General features: G+C 48.8%; 2 protein-coding genes across 3 annotated transcripts; one reads left to right on the forward strand and one right to left on the reverse strand.

Moving 5' to 3' along the window:
• The first annotated feature begins 12,636 nt into the window (after positions 1-12,636).
• LOC117838162 (uncharacterized) lies at positions 12,637-15,976 on the forward strand. The gene is made up of 7 exons (XM_034718080.2): positions 12,637-13,104; positions 13,513-13,689; positions 13,782-13,928; positions 14,374-14,475; positions 14,560-14,630; positions 14,731-14,798; positions 15,216-15,976. The coding sequence occupies exons 1-7, from the start codon at positions 12,877-12,879 to the stop codon at positions 15,455-15,457; spliced, it is 1,035 nt and encodes a 344-aa protein (XP_034573971.1). The 5' UTR covers positions 12,637-12,876; the 3' UTR covers positions 15,458-15,976.
• A 204-nt stretch (positions 15,977-16,180) lies between these two features.
• Positions 16,181-21,057, reverse strand: LOC117838161 (LIM domain-containing protein HDR3). Of its 2 annotated transcripts, XM_034718078.2 has the most exons (13): positions 20,585-21,057; positions 19,613-19,793; positions 19,027-19,160; positions 18,767-18,848; positions 18,541-18,667; positions 18,344-18,464; positions 18,174-18,257; positions 17,939-18,058; positions 17,533-17,745; positions 17,389-17,451; positions 17,086-17,201; positions 16,915-16,973; positions 16,181-16,802 (listed from the first exon to the last, which is right to left on the reverse strand). In XM_034718078.2, the coding sequence occupies exons 2-13, from the start codon at positions 19,686-19,688 to the stop codon at positions 16,468-16,470; spliced, it is 1,530 nt and encodes a 509-aa protein (XP_034573969.1). In that variant the 5' UTR covers positions 19,689-19,793; positions 20,585-21,057; the 3' UTR covers positions 16,181-16,467. The 2 variants fall into 2 exon arrangements, with proteins under 2 accessions (XP_034573969.1, XP_034573970.1); XM_034718079.2 differs by lacking the exon at positions 19,613-19,793 and having other exon boundaries at positions 20,585-21,051.
• Positions 21,058-21,387: the final 330 nt, after the last annotated feature.

Consider the following 21,387-nt stretch of genomic DNA (forward strand, 5'->3'; position numbering starts at 1 on the left):
AACGTGCCGGTCGCTAAGCTACAAAAGAAGGCGTCACGGGAAGCGATAAGGTCACAAAACACGGCCGTGTGGGGGGAAGGGGGAAGAACGCATCGAAATGATTGGGGGAATCTTGTCCGGCTCCGACGCGAATTAAAGAAGCGAGCTTTCCGTCCTGTCGTGGAATCTCATGGAGATCGTCCGACGAATTCTTCTCCTGCTCCCCTTATTTTTTGCTTCTCGCCGAGACCATCCTCATCCTGGCTCTAGAAAGAGGCCCTATTGGAGATTGGACGCTGTACGCGGCTCCGAAAAACCGGCGAAAAGGAGAGCAACAAACGCTAGAAATCATGCGAGGCCGGCCTATGTGAGGCAGCTTTGGGCAAAGCCGGACGGGTTGCAGTGTGCTCGCCACGATCCCATCAGCGGCTTTGGAAGAATCCAAAGGCGAGCGTCTACGTCTGCGTCCCGGCCGGCCCCGACCCCCGGGGGCACGATTCGGCGCCAAATGGGTACGGGCCAGGAGCAAGGGAACGCGGGGGGTGCAGGGCACCCGGGGTGATTTTCGCCGGTTCTCACGACACCTCTCGTTCGTGCGGCGCGGAGAGCATGGCGGCGTGGCGCCGTGTCGCGCTGTCGGGCAGGCGAGTGGAGTGGGCACCCGGGGACGGGGAGGCTGTTCCTGATGTGAATGTGATCGATTGACTTTGCGATCTGGGTACTATTTTTTTCACTGCTCGGCAGCCTTGGTGATCGTCGTTCCGTAGTACTAGCACGCATCTCTGACAGCTATCAATTGCCACAGGCTCTTCTGCTCGTGGCCGTGGCCTCCGGCCTACGTACAACCGATGCCCAAGGCCCAAGCCCTGGTGGAGCTCACAGTTTCGCGCAGACGCGAGGTTACTGCTCTCTCACAGTCTCACTCTCAGCGGCATTCGATGGCCTAGTTATTATTAGAACCGGACCGGACCGGCGGTTGGACTTAAAACACCATCCACGCAAGCGAACCGCAAAAAACCGGACGACCGGAGATTTTAACGAACGGTAATGCTACGTTACGAGCGTCCGGACGCGTTGGAGGTTCCGCTCCAAAAATATCTGGCACTTCCTATCTATCCATTTCCACCCTTCTTTTTCTTCCCCATCCCACTCCCGTGACCTTTCTTCTTCAACCTTCCACCCCGGCGTCCTCCTCGTCCACCCCGGCGGTGGCACGCTCCCCCACCCGGTGGCCTCGTCCCCCACCCGCTCCCCCAATCGGGCATCCTCCTCGCCCACCCCGGCGGCGGCACGCTCCCCTACCCCGGCAACCTCGTCCCCACCCCGGCGTCCTCCTCGCCCACCCCGGCGGCACCCCTCCCCCACTCCGGCGTCCTCACCCATCGGGGGCGCCCAACGCCCTCGGATCCGGTGGCCCTCTTCCCGACCCCGGCGAGATCCGAGTCGGGAAGGATCGGGCGGCGGCCATGTTGCAATAGGTATCTCACGATGTTGCAGTAGGGATTCTTGGATGTTGCAAGCGCTACTATTTTTTTTCTTCCCCATCCCTTTTTTACTTCAACCTTCCATCCCGACGTATTCCTCATCCATCCCGGCGGCGGCACGCTCCCCAACCCCGGCAGGCTCGTCCCGCACCCCGGTGGCCTCGTCCCCCACCCCAACGGCGGCGCCTCCCCCACCACGGCGTCCTCCTCGTCCACCCCGACGGCGGCACGCTCCTCCACTCCGGGAACCTCGTCCCCCACCCTGGCGGCGCCCCTCCCCCAACTCCAGCGTCCTCAACCAACCGGGAGCACCCAACGCCCCGGATCCGGTGGCCCTCTCCCCGACCCCGGCGAGATCCGAGCGGGGAAGGATCGGGCGGCAGCCATGGTGGACGACCTTCGGCGGCAAGCTGGTTGTCGTGGATATGAATGTTGCAATAGGTACCTCATGGTGTTGCAATAGTTATTTTTGGATGTTGCAACGGTGGCTTTGATGTTTCATCTATTTTGCAACAGTCTGACTTGCCAGCAATCGGGTGTTGCACCAACTTGTTCATGATGTTGCATATAGTTGTTTTCTTTGTTTCGTCTCTTCTTCTTTCGTTGTTGCAATGTTGTAAGAGATGTTTTTTGGTTGTTGCAATGTGGCTGTTTTGACTGTTGCACGAAGCAATTCGGGATGTTTCATGCACGTAAAGGTGTTGCAATCCTCGATGTTGCAAGTGTTGATTTTTGATGTTTCGATAGTTATTTTTCAATGTTGCGATGGAGCGTCCGATAAAACAAAATTATCAGATGTCCGGGCGCTAGCACTTCCATTTAACGAAACCGGTGAACCGGGCGGTTCCATGCGAACCGGGCTGGTTTTGATTTTTACACATGTTACCCCTGTCGATTCAGTGGAACCTTATCTAGCCAGGGATATAAACGGAAAGGCTGGCCTTTTCTCACAGAGGGAAATTGTGGGCGGCGACGCATCTGGAATAGGGACTTTGCCGGCGGCGGCGACCGTAGGCGTAGATCACTCTATCCCCTGCTGGCTCTTCGCCAGAGGAGGCCGCTCCACCTCGTCGGCTCGTCCCTGCTCATTCTTCGCCAGCAGCGGCCCCTGGATGGCTCTTCCTTCGGCCTTGCCGCTCTTCACCAACGGCGGCCGCAGGAGCCGGTGTCGAGCCGGCGACTTGAGGCGCTCCACGCCTCCACCTCCAGGCTCCAGCGACCAGCAGTCCAGGTCCATCACTCATCGATTTCGATTCTCCCTGTCCGGCGCTCCACAAACAGTCAAGCACAAGGAGGCAAGGCCAGCATGACGCAATGACGACATGGAGTATTACTATCCAGAGATGCATACGTCAATGATTCTATTTGTATAGTGGTTAGAGTTTAGACTATTGTGGCTTCAGAGGCTAAAATGTATAGTGATTCAAGATTAATTGAATGGACAGAGCAATTTGTATACTAAATGATTAGAGCAAACTTACAGTAGCACTAAATCAGTGAGTAGGATACTGAATACGCTACTGAATAAATGAATACCGAATACTTGCAATTTCTAGTAGCTGGGGCCGGTGTCAGCGCCAAGGTCCCCGAGAAGGCCCTTAGAAGTGGGGGCAATCCTGCTTAAAAGGGGCTTCCCTATCTGAGGAGCTCAAATAAGGAGATAGGCTGAGGAAAGGAGGCTAAGGAAGGATCACGAAAATATCGCGCCTGCTCGGTGGGACTCACAAGCGGTCCACATGGCAATAGCAGGACGCACCCAGGGAGGCTTCCCGGGAAGGCTCCCTTCGAGGCGAAGCAAATGGTGGCGTATTCTGACGTCGAAAGGACGTGACACCCGAGGTAGACCATTAGCAAGCACTCCGTCCCGTAAAAACATCATCATCACGGTTGATGGGACGCGCCTGAGAGCCTCAGGGATTGAAGGCCTCACCCGTCACGTCCCACGACGGCTAGTGTCGTCCATACATCTATGGGTCCACTAGAAGGTTTGGACAGTCTTAAATATAAGAGCTGTACACCGAGACGTGTCAGATATGGAGACTACGGTGCAGGACGGTGTGGTATACGTGGAGGACAAGAACTAGTCGAGGATTAGAAAACTACTCGTAACAATTAGAGTAGGATTCACTAGTCGAATCCGACTATAAACAACCGACCTGTAACCCTGCCCGCGTCAATATAAGGCGAGGCAGGGACCCCTTCCAAATAAGTTCAATCCAATCCAATACAACCAACACATAGGATGTACGGTATTACGCTATTCAGCGGCCCGAACTTGTTTAAATCGTGTGTTCGAGTTCCTGATCTCGACGAGCCCCACGCACTAAACACTACCTCGGGCACCCGCCTCGGTAGGTTGCCGGGTTAAAACACCGATAGCTGGCACGCCAAGTAGGGCACCTTGCCGAGAATCCATTAGCGAACTCGATGGCCCAAGTCATCATCAAGCCCGTCATCGCGTTCAAAGCCGTCGCGACATTCATCTTTGGCTCCTGGGTTTGCGTCGCAGACGGCGCTGGAAACTTCCATCGCCACATTGCGCTGGCCCTAGAGAAGAAGCATCACACCATCAACCTTCAGCGACAAGCTCTAGAGGATCTCGTCAAAAAATTTGACGAAATTTCAATTTCTGACCTAATCAGAGGCTGGGGGGACGAGTCCGAGTACAACTCGACTTCTCCCGCTAGTCGGACTGGTTCCCACGAGTGGCCCTTAAGCCATTGTGCGATTCGGTCTACAATCCAAGTCAATTCCCGTTCAAGATCCAAATCTCGGGTGTTGTCTACCAAGCTACCCTGTTCAAATCACAATTCAACTCGGATTTGATCGAGAACCTCAACTACTTCTCGGATCCGGACAAGGAGACTCTGCTATCAGGTCCACAACAGGGCCTGGTTATCACATCAACTCCACAAAACAGATTCGTCTACTAGCCCAACATGAAGCCACCTGCTCTTGCCAATGACGATGAGTCACACCTTGTCGCCTACCTTGACACCCTCCCGTACAAGGACGGAACCGCTCCGTCGCCCATCTATGAAGAAAACAGCTCCATGGATATCCTCATATCAAGTTCGGGTAGTTTTTCTCCAGAGTGGGAAATTCTCACCATCGTTGCTACACAAGAAGGTGAAGGTGAAGATCCACTAGAAAGGAATCCACAAGACGAACATCACCCAGATGACGTCTCAAAGGCTTCAACGGCGAGCAAGAAACGCCGCAAGGGTAGAGCGTCGCCGCCGTCTTGCAGCTGATCTATCCATCATGAACTTGGATCACGCGTTTGAAGCAGTTCAATCGCGTCAACATCATACTCGTCTTGTCACCATTGCATCCATTGACCTGATGACTCGAGCAATGCCACAAACCAAGTACACCAGGCAACTGGCTCAGCTGGCGGAGCGCGCGTACGGGCAACTCGATCAACAAAGCTCGATACATTCGGTTCGACACACTTCATCCTAGCATGGCAGTAGCCATAGGCGACCAAGTCAAAACAAGGGTTCCAGAATCGAGAGTACCAGACTAAGCCTAGTCGGGGCATAAAGTAGTTGGGCGGAACCTTCGAAGGCCATGGTCACCATGGGCCCTATCCAGAGCCTGAACGCACAGTATGAGAACTCCGTCAGAAGATCAACAACAACCGCGACGCCCGTACAATCATTGAAGGGTGCCGTCGCGAGCGCGAACAAAAAGTCGAGTACCACGGAGAAGACTCTGATAGGTTCCCCGCCTTTTCAAAACGAGTACAGAATACAGTTCTACTCGATAAGTTCAAACCTCCGGGTATCACCAAGTACGACGACAAGAAGGATCTAATACAATGGCTGCGGTGCTACTCGTTGTCACTACAGGCGGCGGGAGGAAACGACGACACCAAGATCATCTATTTCCCATCTGCATGGAGGAAGGGCTACTCAAATGGCTTAAGTCACTAGACAAGAATTCCATCGACACGTGGAAGGACCTCAAGATGGCGTTCACAAACAACTTCGCAGGGGCAATGCAGCGTCCTAGCAACAGGATCAACTTGTCTCAAGTCAAGCAGCAATAAGGCGAGACCCTGCGCAGTTATCTATGTCATTTCTTTGACAAGAAGGCCACTATCGTGGACATCACGGAGCGTGATGCTATAGACTACTTCCAGAACGGTCTCTATGACCACCGGATGTTCCAAGATTTTAGCAGAAGACGCCCTAAAGATATCAAGTCTCTCAAGATCATGATACAAGCCTGGGCGGATGAAGAAGACAAAGAGATCGAGAGGTTCGAGTCTAGTCGTAATAAGGCCAGAACAACAACAATCAGAGTAATGGCCAACACAACGACAAGAACCGTAACGATCGCCCTAATAACGACAACCGAAATAACTACTCGGGTGGTCAGAATCACAAGAGTAAGCCAGACAATACTGTCGGGGTAATGTCTCAATCTTCCAAGAAAGGTGGCAGGAATCAAGAAAGGACTCCGTTCAGCGAACTCCTAAAGAAGCAGTGCCCATAGCACTCGTATCATAAGTACTCTGTGATGGATTGCTACAATCTGCGCAGAGTCATGAAAGATCTGCCAGAATCTTCTGGAAACAAGGACAAGGGTAAGGTCTAAGAAGATGAATACGACAGCGACGACGGCAAATTTCAGAACCCGTCCAACACCGTCAACGTGATCTTCGCGGCACACCGGTTACTGCTACAAAGCGGTCCCAGGAATTAGCCCTCCGAGAGATCATGTCCATTGAACCAGCAACAGCTACATTACTCAAGTGGTCTGAGGTGCCAATCACCTTCTCTAGGAAGGATCAGTGGACTAGTTTCTCAGATCCAGGAGGCTATCCTCTCGTCCTGGACCCAGTAGTTGCAGCCTCAAGACTCACCAATACTCATTGGTGGTGGTATCGGTCTCAACATACTCTTCGCCAAGACATTGAGAATGATGGGGCTCGATGTTACGGATATGCTCACCCCGACGACCTCTTCGTTCTACGGGATTGTCCCAGGCAACACCGTTGTACCCCTTGGTCAGGTGGTGTTGCCAGTTACATTCGGGACCAAAGATCACTACCAGACAGAGTACATCTAGTTCGAGATGACTGGTTTCATAATATCATGTCACGCCATCCTCAGAAGACCTGCCACCCTGACTCCTGCCAGCCCTTGCTCTTTGAGTGCAGTTATCTTCTCTAGGAGCTCAGCCCTTGCTCTTTGCGTGGAGTTATCTTCTCTAGGAGCTCAGGTAGCTGTAGGCTATCTTCAAGGGTAGGCTTGTCTAACCACCGATTATTCCAAATCGGTCAGTGGCCTGTCACTTTGGGTAGTCTGGGCTCATGTGGTTGTCAATGTAGCACCACCTCTTTTTCCAGCCAGAATGGGAGTCAATTAGCTTGTAATCCAAATACAAACCCTTGGCTTTCTCCTGCATTTGAATGCCTGCACCCCCCTCGCCCCCGACTACTTTGGTATGCTTTATCTTGGCTAGGGTTTGACTCTGAATATCTTGCGGAATAACTGAAAATGCGGCTGAATTCCGAGCAAGGCTTCGCAAAGATGCACGAAGATTGCAATGTGCAGAATCGAGTTGGGGTTGAGGTGAACCAATTCCAACTTATAATAATCCAAAAACCTGCGGAAGAAATCTGACGTGGGCAAAGCTAAACTGCGATCAATGAAGTGCGTGAAGATTACCGTTTCATGGGTGTAGTTCTCCACTGGTCAGGGGTTGCGTAGGCAGCCCTCCAATTGATGAAGTCTTGGTCTTGAAAAAGCTTGACTACCACTAGCACCTGGATATCTGCCTCCTTCAACACGGACTTCTTCCAGGTGTATGCAGGTGTTGGCGGGGACGTCTGGTCTGTCTTGCCATACTTCGGCGCTGGAAGTTGGATCCCTTCTTTTTCTCTGCCTTCCTCTTCTTGCTCTCCACTGCCTTGCTGGATGTCGCTTTCTTTCCCATTCGTGCTACCACGAGGATTTTCTTGCGCATGCACTCGAGCGCTAAGCAGTGGGGGACGGCGGTGCTCAGGCTCAAGGATTGGGCAGCGGCGTCGTTAGGGCTGCAGTGTGTCTTTCAGATGGCTCGGGTGAAATGGAAGGGATGATTTTTTCCATTATTTATAACCGCAGCACAGTTGAAATAGTGACGAGATTAACGGGAATATTCCATTTTTAAAACGCTCGAAAATTTCATACACGGCCGTCAGTTTCCAATTTTCTCGGAAGGGTTAAGGTTACTGTTGGCGAACGGTCACGTTGACCAGTGGTTGACCCTTATACACAAACTAGTCGTGTAACGGCTCAGGGGCTGTGTGCCACGTGCCCATCGGCTAAAATATTTTTTTGGGTTTTAAGGAAAAAGAGATGTAAAATTACAGATTGACTCTCAACCTAATTCTTCGGTTCAACCTAAGGTTCGGAGGCTACTCCATATGGAGTGCGACGAAGTCGCACTTCCATATAAATTTAAGATTGAAGATTCAAGACCAAGTTAAATGAGGCTTGAGCATATTCTAACCGCATGGCAATACTCAAGTATGTTTGAAGACTCAATACAACGGAGTACTCGAAGACCACCACAAACTAGTCGGAGACATCTACAAAAGTACTCGACTGCTACATTTGACTAAAAAGTACTCGGAGGCCTATCCTCCATACATCTACGGGCCTACCATAAGGTTTGGACAGTCCTAGATACAGTGCAAGATGTGTCAAACATGGAGATTACGGTGCAGGACAGTGTGGTCTACGTGGAGGACAAGAACTAGTTGAGGATTAGAAAATTACTCGTAGCAATTAGAATAGGACTTATTAGTCAAATCCGACTAGTATTCTTATAAACAACCGACCTGTAACACTACCTCGGTAATATAAGAGGAGGTAGGGATCCCCTTCCCACAAGTTCAATACAATCAACACACAGGACGTAGTGTATTACATTTTCAGCAGCCCGAACCTATCTAAATTGTGTGTTCGAGTTCACCTTCGAGTTCCTGATATTGGCGAGCCCCACGCACTAAACACTACCTCAGGCATCCCCTCAGTAGGTTGCCAGGTCTAAACACCAACAACTAGCGCCACCCTCGTGTCAAGAACGCCCTGCCACGCTCTCGGCCGCCCTCTGCCAAGGAGGTGGGTGTCGGGCATACTCCCCAGGCCCACGAGTAGGCCTTGGACGGCCCACTAAGGGACGTACTCAGATAAGATCAGAACAAGGATAGGCATATCCTTCTCGGACTAGTCTTGTATGTTTATGGAAAACTACTCGGGCCAATACCGAGTAGAACTCTGTAATAGTACCCGATTGGGACTCAGACTTGTAACCCTGCCCTCCCGTGTATATAAGGCCGGGCAGGGACCTCCCTCAGGAGAACTCTAGATCATCAATCCCCAAGATCAATACAAACCAACACACAGGACGTAGGGTATTACGCGAACTAGCGGTCCGAACCTGTCTAAATCGTGTCCCTTGCGTCACCATTGATTTCTTGATTCTCGACGACCCTCACCGCATAAAAGACCACCTAGGGTACCCCCTAGGCGGGTTGCCGGTCTAAAACACCGACAGCTGGCCCACATTGAGGACCTGAGAGGTAGCAAAAGGCCTCCCGGGAACTCTGTCACAAGGGTGGACCCTGCACTAGAGACTCGGGAAACAGCGAAGGGCTCCCGAGAAGGCCCCCGGAAGCCAGGTTCAGTGCTCACCATCCCAGGACGCTGGGCTCAGGACGACAAAAGTAAGGATCACCAAAGTAAGATGGTAGAACGTGAGATTAACATACAGAGGATTTGGATGGGGTGCTCCGACGTCGTGCGTACCAAGGCAAGAAAGCATCAGGGCAAATGGACGGCGCATCAGAGGAACTATAGCAAGAAGGGCGGCCATTAGGGCACCGTGTTCACACACTCAGTGTAAAGGAATGGATTAAAGTGTAAGGCTCGCCCCAATCAGTCTCCCATAGGGCCTCACTATAAAAAGTCGGCTCTAGTACAAACGAAACAGACAATTCTAACAACACAACACATAAGACGTAAAGTGTTACGCTTCCGAGCGGCCTGAACCTGTCTAAAACCCTCTCTTAACAAAATCATATACTAACTCCCCTAAATGCCTCTCAAATCCTTACGCACGAACTAACCCCCAGGCCGGATCTCTAAACGGGGATCCCATCAGATCCCCGCTCTCGATGCGTGACCACTGTCAGCTGGCGCGCCAGGTAAGGGGATAATGGTGCATTGAGATTTGAAGCTTCCCATCCGCGTAGACGCAATGGGGAGCCATTTCGATCGTCGTCAGGCTCACCACAGTGAGTCGAATGGCGAAACTAGCGGGGGGGGGGCAAGAAACACCCCACCGACGGGCAACATCGTCGCAGTCGGCGACACCTGTCCCAGCTCCACGGCGGACGCAGCGGCTTCAGCACCGTCGCGCATCAACACTCCTCACTCGGTCTCTAGTGGAACGGTCTCCGCCGTTGGTCGGGTGGCACGCTTCCAGGAGGAGGCAAACAAGCGCGTCGAGGCAGCGGCCCATCGGTGCGGCTCCCGCACCCACCGCCGCCTCGACTTCGACAACCAGCTACCGGGAGACGCCTTGGTGGCCGCCCAGGCCCTCCTCCTGTAGATCCGACAACCTACCAATAGGGTGCCCGCGGTACTGTTTTGGTTAGTGGGGCTCGTCGAGATCAGGAATTTGAAGGTAAACGCAGACACACGATTTAGACTGGTTCGGGCTGCTAGATTGCGTAATATCCTACGTCCTGTGTGTTGGTTGGATTAAATTGCTTTGGAGGTGGTCTCTGCCTCACCTTATATTGCCGGAGGTAGGGTTACAGTTCGGTTGGTTACAAGAATAGTAGTTGGATATGACTAGAGGAGTTCTACTCTTACTAAAACGAGTGCTTTCCTAATTCTCGACTAATTGCTATCTTTCCATGTAGACTACACTATCGTGCGTCATGGTCTCCATGCTTGATACGTCTCGATGTCCAATCCTGTATTTAGAACTATCCAAACCTTCTGGTGGGCTCATAGATGTATGTAGACAAGCTCCTGAGTACTTTTTATTCAAATGCAGTAGTTCCGAGTACTTTGTAAATATCACCGACTAGTTTTGGTGTTTTATCGGGTTGAATCTTCAAAGGTACCCGAAAACTGCCATGCGACTTGAGCACATGTGCTCAAGTCCATTTAATTCAGTCTCGTATCCTTTCAACCTTGAATTTTAAGCCTCATTTAATTCAGTCTCGTATCCTTCAACTTTAAATTTTATATGGAAGTGCGACGAAAGTTGCACTTTATATGGAGTAGCCTTCGAGCTTTAGGTTGAATCGAAGAATCAGGCTGAGAGACAATCTGTAATTTGCATCACTTTTCCCTTGAAATACAGAATTCTTTTTTTATCAATGAACACGTAGCACAGGACCCCCGAGCCTTAGTCGAATAGTTTGACGGATAACAGGGCCAACCTTTGGTCAACATGGCCATCTTTAGAAAGAGATCTTATCTCCTCATGAAATAAAAGTAACTACTAATCAGGTGTTCGAGATTTAGACATCTTTAAATCTAATCTAAAATTCCTGTAGTTGTTACCGGGCCACTGTCATAAATAAGGAGCAAGTTATCCCCATAAAATCCTCCCCATAAAAGCAACTCCGAGAGGTTGCTAATCTTACCCCAATACATTTTTAAGGAAAAAAGAGAGAAAAATAAACTCCAACAATCCACCTAAACCTTCCCCAATTTTTTAGCGACGCTAAAAAACAGCGTGCCACCACGTATATTTTAGCGTTGGTGTTCCTACCCTAATCCTAATTCCCGCACGCCCGCGCGTCCCTTCCGATGGGCCCAATACGATGACGTGACCTGTGTTTGAAATATTGGGGACTATTTATTAGCGATCAGGGGGAAAAAAATTTAGGAGAACCCCAATACATAGTTTTGGAGAAGAATTTTTTAAGATATTTTTGGAGTTGTTCTAAATCTCGTGCTCAACCTAGAACCTGTTCAACTCAAAAAAAAATTCTCTCAAATTTCAAAAACGCTGGAACCCTAGGGAACCCACGAGCGAGTTCATCCGAATCCGCAACCAAAATCGCGTAGAAAAGAGAATGCATGGATGCCCGATGCTGGATAACTCACCGATGAACCCGTCCGCCGCCGAGGTCGCCGGATTCGAAGATGCGGTTCGGGAATCGCCGCCCTCGCTCTCGGCCGTAGGGAGACGAACAGTGTGGGCCCACGGTCCGTGCGGAGGGGAGAAAATAAACTACCGGGTGCGGCAGGGGCTGGCAGGCGGAAAAGGGAAAGGAGGAGCGCGACGGTTCGGGAAGGGACCCCGCGGACGGATCGGTCGCTGGAAGAAAAACGAGCGCGCGAGGTCCCCATCCACAAACAGCACGGAGGAGCAGCGACCTGCCTGCTAGGCTGCTAGATCGACCGTACGATGACGACGACGCTACGAGCTAATACTGTTCCAGTAGGCCCAGTATGGCCCGTTACAACCTTGCCTGCTGGTCCCAAGGCCCTACTAGCTGGCTGACTTCGATCCACCAGTTGCTTGGGCTCGATATGGTTGCTAGCGGCCGACCTCCGCCGTCTCTCCTTGTTGAGAAAGAAGGCCCGGAAACGGTGGAATTTCACGTGCTACACGCGCGCGAGAGCGAGCACGCGGCGGCCGCCGGCCGCGCGTCGCGTCCTTCCAAGGTCCGTCCACGTACCACGGCGCGGCAACAGCAGGGCGCACCTCCCCAGCCGATGCGAGGGATATTCCACGGCCACCACCGACCTTGGTGGAGGCTGGAAGCGTGGAACGGGACGCCATGGACGAAGTTGCAACCACCGTCATTGCTGTTACCACGGAAAAAAAATATCTCCATGACTTTTTTTTTGAAAGGATCTCAAATCACTTTTTTTTTTGAAAGGATCTCCATGACTTGTTGGATCCTTACACCTAAGCACATTTGACATTGTATGCCCTCTGATTTTTCTCCTACACTCTTCTCCTATTACCACAAAGCCAGCGACTTGTTGGACCCTATTTTTTTTAACTTACTGATATTAATATCCATATGATTATATGTTACGATTCGGCGAGAAAAAGAAATGGAGACGAGATGCAAGTCAGTTTCTCATCTTGGCCATGGCTTTTGCGGCCCCCTCCCCCCCCTGCGAGTGTCTTTATTCCCGGCCGCCGACCTCCTGAGCAGGAGAAAATAAAAAAAATCCCCCCAAACCCTAAAGCCCTCCGCCCGACCGCCCCCTCTGCACCCCGAATCCGCCCCCAACGCTGCTAGGGTTTAATGCCCGCGTCCTCCTCACGCATTCCGCCCGGTCGCTGATCTGGCCCGTTCGATCCCGCTAGACTCTAGGGCCCAGGCTCTAGAGGCGGGTGGAGTGGCGGCACCACGAGAGGGGGCCGCCGGATGCAGACGGAGGCGAGGGTGGGGATGGCCGCCGCCACGATGGACGGCGGCGGCGCCGCCGCGGCCGCCGCGCGGAGGTACACGACGCAGCAGCAGCAGGCGCAGCCGCAGCTGCAGCACCACCAGCCGCAGCTCGGGACTGTGCCCCACCTCCTCGCCGGCGGCGTCGCCGGGGCAGTCAGCAAGACCTGCACCGCGCCGCTCGCACGCCTCACCATCCTCTTCCAGGTGTGTCTCGGCTCCAAGGAAGCAGTCTCGCTTCCTCTGCTCGCTAGGCTGCTCTAACGCTCACCGCGAGCTCGTCAGAGCGGTCATAATATCCCCTGTGTAACTGAGCCGCGGAGTGCGAGTTGCACATTTCTATGTTCTTTTTACTGACTTGGTAGCGATCCTACTAGGAACCGTGGGGAGAAGGGTAACAATCATGCATTTTGCTTTGACAACGGAGAAAAATTGTTTAGCTGTACAAAGAAATGCTAATTCACATAGTTGATTTGTTGATTTTGTTGGAGAAATCATGGATATTGCCATGGGTGGTACAAGTAGGCTCATATTGGGTATTGCCATGTTCCACTCTTTTGCTAGCTTATCATGTGGCTTTTAGTGAAATTTATGGAATGTGAATTCTTTGTGCAGGTGCAAGGAATGCACTCAGATGTGGCTACAATGCGGAATACTAGCATATGGCGTGAAGCATCCCGCATTGTCTATGAAGAAGGCTTCCGTGCGTTCTGGAAAGGAAATCTTGTTACTATCGCACACCGATTGCCTTACTCTTCAATTAGTTTCTATGCGTATGAGAGATACAAGAATGTAAGTTCAGGTGTTTTTATATAAAACTTTGCATGGATGTCCTCTCTCACTGACGATGTGCAAGTAATTTAAGTTTAATTTGTGGTTTACAGTTGCTTCAGATGCTGCCTGGTCTTGAGAAGAATGGTGGATTCGGTGCAGATGTTGGTGTTAGATTGCTAGGTGGCGGTTTATCAGGAGTTACCGCAGCTTCTGTGACATATCCATTGGACTTGGTGCGGACACGTCTCGCAGCTCAGGTAAGATGCTTTTACCAGTTCTGGGTAAAGCTTTGTAAATATATTCTGAAATGATCAGGTATCAAATGAATCGGCCTGTTTAGATTCTCATTCACTTGAAATGACAGTACACAAGTTAGTTTCCTTGCAGAAGATTATCTACCATTTCTCTTGACTGCCATTTTAACCGTAGTGGAGTTACAAACAACCTGGGCTGTTTTCCGTAAGCTATTGCCTACAAAAGAAAGAACACCTTGAGTGTCTGAATTTGCCATGTACTTATCAGTATTTGATGTGGCTAAGTAAATGCTTGCAACTGAACCAGATGTCAAATGTTACAACTAATGGGTGTTTTGCATTGCTTCAGAATTTAGCATATTTTATTGCAAACTACTCTGCGAAAGCTTTCATTCTTAAGCTAGGTTTTGTGCCACTAATGGGTGTTTATCCCATCGGATGATTGCAGACAAATACTGCCTACTACAGGGGCATATCTCATGCTCTTTTCGCGATCTGCAGAGATGAGGGTTTTAGGGGATTGTACAAGGGTCTTGGTGCCACTTTACTGGTATGGTCATTTCCTTGTTTTGCGGATTCACATCCTACCTTTTGTTATATACTTGCAGTCGTTTGATGATTCTGTAAAATACAGGGAGTGGGCCCGAGCATTGCAGTAAGCTTCTCTGTATATGAAACTTTACGTTCCCATTGGCAAATAGAGAGGTAATTTTGGATTCAAGTTTGATGTGGGATTGAAGTATTGTCCATGTACTTTGTAGTAGGGTTTTTTTTTTCCTGTACTAATATTTGATCTTCAAATCAGGCCATATGATTCCCCTGTCCTGATCAGTTTGGCTTGTGGAAGTCTTTCGGGAATTGCATCATCAACTTGTAAGTGATCATTGAAAGCTCAAATTTTTGTACATGTACTGATTTTGATATATCTGTTAGTTCTGCCACAAGAGAAAGATTGAGGGCTAACAAATTGAAAATTGCATGCAAAAAATTAGAATCCACTTTGTTTGGCTATAAATTTCTTTTGTACTTCCTAAGGAGGCCTTATGTAGTTCAATTTTTTACCTATATATTCCACTTTCCACACGATTTCCTTCTAACTTAGTTTTTCATTTGTTAAACTTCATGCAAGTAAAATGATAATGATTGATGATACCATCTTGGTCAGTCTGATTTTTTGCACAATAATTCTCATCCTGTCTTAAGAAGAAATCTAATGGCCTGCGAAATAGTTCAGTAATCAGTATAACTTAGTTAACCTCTTTGATCATGTGGTGTTCACGGTTTTTTCAGTTACATTCCCGTTGGACCTTGTGAGACGCCGCATGCAACTGGAAGGTGCAGGTGGGAGGGCTCGTGTCTACCACACTGGACTTTTTGGAACCTTTGGACATATTGTCCGCACGGAAGGTTTAAGGGGCCTGTATAGAGGAATTCTGCCTGAGTACTGCAAAGTGGTTCCTGGTGTTGGCATCGTATTTATGACATATGAGATGTTGAAGGCCATCCTCACAGGACTGGAATCAGATGATTAGATCTCCGCTGTACTTTCACGCTCGACAATTTTGATATATGGTGGCATAATAACTTTTGAGGCTTATTAGGGTGGGAGAAGTATGAGTATGTAGCATATGGTAGGATTTAGAACATGCTGAGTTTTGCAGTTCGTGTGACATGGTTACAGGTTTTCTTGTAGTGCACCTTGAAAGATGCCATAGGCCTTCCAACTTTTTTACAACGTTTGTGTACCTTCATGACTTTCACATTGTGATGATACATAAGGCAGTCTACCGCATGACTACCTTCTTCGCACCTCCAAGAGAAGATCTCCAAGTCTATCAATGTTATGGCGAGGTTATGGATAGTAGTTGCAAGAGAACTGTGAATAGCCTTTGGCATTCATTTATCCTGATATGAATTATGGATCTGTTTCCTGTATACCGAATTACCGATATTGTATCTCAATTTAAGGGATGGGAGTATGGGACAATAACGAGATGTGTTACACGATACACATTGTTGGAAATGTTAGCGAATGATGTGTCTGGACTTCATTTCTTGTTAGATAGTATATACTGTTTTTTTTATAATGCTATGTTTTTTTATAATATACTGGGTTCTATATGTTGGTGAGGGATCCTGGTAAGGCTGTATGCTGCTCACTGTAGTTTTATTTTTCTTAGCTGGCACTTGAAAGATGCACTTGCATATATACAATCAAGAACAATTGAACAAACAATAAATCTGCACACCTATAATGATATAAGTATCTACTTCATTATATTAGTATGACATATACTGTTTTACATTAGCACTTTTGGGCAATCTTATTACACTCGGGCATCGCCAACTCCCATTCCTATTAATTCGAGCAAATGCAGCTCCTTTTCTGATTTGCTCTTACATGACCCCTTTGAAAACTCAAGGTCACTGAAATCTGAATCACTCTTCCATAAACCACTTGACCTCCATGTGTATATCAGCTTTGACATATAATCTGTGTTATGCATCTAGAATGGACATAAATAATGTATATCTTTCTCTCTTATACAGGGAAGCCTCCGGTCAGGCGTATATGGTTCAGTGTTTGGCGAAGGCCATACTTGTTGACAGCAGCATAGGCAGTTCTGAATCCGTCACCGTAGGCTGTCGATGTGTCATTGGCAATCTGGTGCATGAAGAACTCGCCAAGCTTCTTCTCGGTATGAGATATTCCACCTTTCTTGGACGATGTGGGTGGATACGAAGAAGAGGAAGACGAGGCGTAGGATGATGAAGGTGCATGCCTTGAGGAAGCTGGAAGAATCTCTGATTCCAGCCACAAGTAAGACATGACCTGGCATATGCCTTCTTCAACCTCCGCATTTAGATTTCGGTAACCTGAGAAGTACGATTCAGTAGAGCTTATGAATAGATTTTTCAATCAAATTCAGGAAGAAAAAATAATAGACCAATGACTGTTCAGTTCAGTAAAATTTATCTGTCCATTTACCTTTGAGGCGCAACCACCCGTGCATCAGCTCATGGGCAAGGATAGAGCCTGTTAGTAGCCTGCAATGGCATTATGACACAAGTGGTGTGCCATCATAGAATGTCAAAGAACTGCAATATCTGAATCAGGTACATTATTTAAGCTATGTGCACAGAGATAAAATTGACTGACCTGGGGAGGCCGTACAAGACAAGTATCGCAGTAACTTCACATCTCCTGGTCAGCTTTTGTGGCTGAGTTCGCATGTCCAGTAACCTATTTCCACCAATTCTGGGCCTCCTAAGTATCTGCAGAAATAATGTAAAGAGTCAAAAGAGCAGAATTGGTCGTTTTCAGTGGGCTTCAAGCTAAACAATGTGGAGAGTCTGAATTTCTGAAGCAGCCTTTTCAGTTCATCATAACGAGATCGCCGATAAGATCATCTTATTGTAACCATCCTAGCAACTATCATAGCCTTGAGAATATTGTACTTACACTGCTCACAGTCTGCTCCTCGGACAGACATAGGCCTCTTGTTTCAGGCATATGGTGTGGACCCTGTGAAAAATGGTGATGCGATGAGCATTAACATTTCCAGAGGTTGTATGTATTGTGGAAAAGCAGGAAGAATACACTCACTCTGCTCTCTCCTTCCATGGCTTCATTAAGTGCTTGCCGTTCAACCAAGAGCATGGGTATCTGCTGGTCCAGTTTCATGTTCATCCCTTCGTAGTAGTCTCTGATAGAATGGTACAGGGGTTGGCATTCACCGGTGTCCATGACTGCAGAACCCAGGCATTCCATGCACAAGCTGCGGCCATCTCCCAGTGACATATACTTTGTGTTCCTTGGCTGCAAAATTACAAGAGGAAATTTTACAGTGGGAAGTGGATATGCCTTTGAATCAGCTAATTGTTAGCCTAGTTTGAAAGGAAAACACTTATCAAATTGCAAACCGTTTCCCATGAGGATTCACTAGAGCATTCCCTTGTACATAGAAGAAACATTTTTTATTTGCACTTTTCCTTAGTATATGTACATGTACCTCCATTTTCTCACAGCTACAGCAACGCGGCGTCCTGTCTTGCTCATGTAAAGGGCAATACTTCTGGCCCCAGAATGGATGGGCTCTGTACTCTATCAAACCACTCCTATTCGTTGGGATCTGTAGAAACACAGAATGTATGGGTTTATGGCAATAGTAAACCATTGAAATGCTATTGCAAATGCAGTATGCGCAGTACTAGCTCTTCAGATCTCATTCGGAATTCAAGTCTTACAAACTGAAGGCAGACGTCGCATTTTGGGTGATGCAGCTCCTTGTAGCACAACTTGTGATATGGATCTGTGCCTAGCAAGGTGAACTGGGAAACAGAAACATGAAAGGACACGATCATTTCTGGTGACACCCAAGCACATTTCTTGATGAAAGAAAATGAAGGATAGTTACCTCGGTCTCGCGGATAGGGTGGCCGCAGGAGCAGCAGCGGAAGCACTGAGGGTGCCAGTAAATTCCCATGCAGCTCAAGTAATGACCATGTCCTATCTCATGCTTGCAGCGTCCACATACCCTGCAACATGGACGGCATTGAGCTTTTTTGGCGCATCAGAGATGAGGTGTTGGATGGAATGGTGAACGTAGCTAACCTGTGTCCTCTAGGCTGGGCCTGGGAGGGGGCATAAGGGTTGTAAGGCGTGTAAGGATTCATGTTGAGACTGTCCTGTATGGCTCTTGCAAGATCCTCATCGTTGCTGTCTCCTTTATGGTTTCGCTCTGCATAAAATTTAGCAGCAGCAGAACGAGTCAATAAACCAAATTAATGAAGTACCATATTGAAATCACATATAAACAGATGCATATTCATCCATGTACCTTTGGGAGGTTTGACATCCTCTTCAAGAGACTCTGCAATTGCACGGTCCAATTCTTCATTGTCATTTCTAGGCGGATCATTCTGAATAATACCAAAGCAACAAAGTATTAAGCAAATGATTGTTCCAACATAGTACAATAAATGCAAGTTGAATTGAATGCGAAACTGTGAAACATCACTATTAGAGTACTAAATTGGAAGAACCATTTGAAAAAAAATGATAAGAATGGAAGAAGGGAGCAGCCTGAATTGCTAGTACCTTTGGTCTAACTGGTGGTTGCCAGAGAGTGTCCTCCTCTCCGGCAGTCACCCGGGGCCGCCGCCGGTTCGGTTCGCCAGGCTTCTGCCCCTTCAGGAAAGTGCAGAGCCACTTCATGAAGCTGGATCTCCTCTCTGTGTGCAGAGACATTAACATTAGATAGGCCCAATCAAAATGCCGATCGACAGGATCCCACACATGGCTAGAACCGAAAGGCTGAGAGCAACTTGCCACCTACCGTCTCCTGTCAGTTGACAGCATGCAAGAAGAACGAATATATTAAGCACACTTGATGTACTTCTATGCTACTCCCAGTGTAAATAAATTTGAAAGCAGGGTGAAGGACATTAGACCACAGCACTTCTATTTGTACTTTTCTTTAACCCGATAATATACAGTAAAATGCGAGCCATTATGCTATGTAACAGTCAAATCTGAATGTGAGCTGTGCTCGAGGGAAATCCATCAAAGTTTCTCAGTCAGATATGTTCTTCTTTTAAAAAAAATAATATTAAGGTGAGGCCCTTAAATTGGAGTACGACTTCATCCGTCAAATACTAAAACTAGAAGGGCCAGATATGTGTACCTGCATTGGACAAGAACGATAAACACAGGGACAGAACACCACATGAAATTGTCTGGGTTGATAACATGGCCCCCATCTACGTTGTGCTAATCACAGTGGTGTCTTCTTTTTATAGTCTACTCCAGTTGACGGGGCACGCAGTCAGGGTCAGTCAAGCTACCTCGTCAGACCTCACTTTGTCCTGGATTATAAGAGTCAGTTTCAGTTCATTTTTTCCTCCCCTCTGAATAACATTGATGTATGCATGACAGTAACTGTTAGAAGTGTTCATCAGGCAAAGGGGAATGCCTGGGGCGCGATGTTATTTAGGATCAATCAAAAAGCTAAGGTTGATCCGACAGAACCCTTTTTTTCTCGGTCCAGCCTAGGATAGCAGAAACTTCTACGTTTGACTTGTTGCGTCACCGATTTAATGGTGACAAACACAAGAGCCAGCTTTCAGAAAAGGGGCATGATGTGTGTTCAGTCTAGTGGATGGATAGCAGCCTCAAATATAATTGGTTAGTCAGTGATTGGATGTTGACACACCAATCAATTGGTTAATGAATGTTTGCCATATGAAATGGATAGAGTAACCTAAATGGCAGTCCTCTGCCTTTTATTTCAGGAAAGAAAGAAAGAACTGAACATAGATATCTCCTCCATGCAACCGTGTTCCATGAGACCATGACATGGCACCCTTTGGTACGCTTTTGGAAACCGAGAAAGACAGATGAAAGTTCATTTTGCTTTTTTCCTTAGCAGGCTGTTGTTCATTTAGGGGTAATTGGACTGCCGACACCGCATGGCGCGTGCCACGCAGCAGGCAACACAGATTGAGCGGTAGCAAACAAGAACGTAAGAAATCTGATGGGACAACGACAACTACAAGCTGCTACTAGGCACGTAATTTTACGCATGCCAAAACAACAGGATAATGATGGCGACAACATCTGAAAAATAAGGAAAGAAGCAAGAGGATAGGGAGATTACCGTTGCTGCACCGACCACAAGATCGAGAGGAGTACGCCATTTATTCAACCGGCGCCAACACAGCATATATATACATACACACGCGCAGAGAGAGGGGGTGCTCTGAACCAAACAAACCAAAAAAGAACGGCAGCAAGAGGTCGGCAAGATCAACGACGGCGACGGCGACGCCTACGACGAGCAGGAGATGTTGGGGAGGAGAAGCAAGAGCTGCAATGGACGGAGGAGGTGAGGGAGGAGAGGGGGTTCTTCTTAGTAGAGAATAAAGCGGCGTGGTGGGAGGGGCGTTGGCCGGCTGGCCGCGACAGAAAGGAAAGGATTGAGGGTGAAGCGAGCCAAGGGCGGGCGGCACGGCATCTCGCCTCCCTCCCTCCCTCCTCCTCCTCCTCCCCCTTTGTTAAAAACCAAATTCCCTCGCCGCTGCCAGTTGATGGGTGGCGCACCGGCGGCGAGTGCGGAAACGGGGAGGAGGAATATTTGGTTTTTCCAATGGGTGCTTGTGGGACGGGAAAGGAAGGGAGATGGGAGGGCGCGGAGATTCCTTGTGTCAACGGGAATGTATGCCCCCGCCTTTGGGATTGGTTTTTTTATGCTCTCCACTCCACGGCGGGAAATTGGAAATCGATCGGTCACGGCTGCGGCGGAATGCGGGAGGAATACGCTTCGCTTGCCTGGAATTCTTTTCTGGAAAAGGGGAAGGGGGCGCCATGAAAGCTGCCGCTGCCGCTGCTCGTACGCGGCGGCGTCGTACGTGCAAGTGCGCAGCCTTTCACGCTGGGACTAGGCCGCACAGCGTTGTCACA

This window comes from Setaria viridis, chromosome 9, assembly GCF_005286985.2.
Source record: "Setaria viridis chromosome 9, Setaria_viridis_v4.0, whole genome shotgun sequence".
Classification (NCBI taxonomy): Eukaryota; Viridiplantae; Streptophyta; class Magnoliopsida; order Poales; family Poaceae; genus Setaria; species Setaria viridis.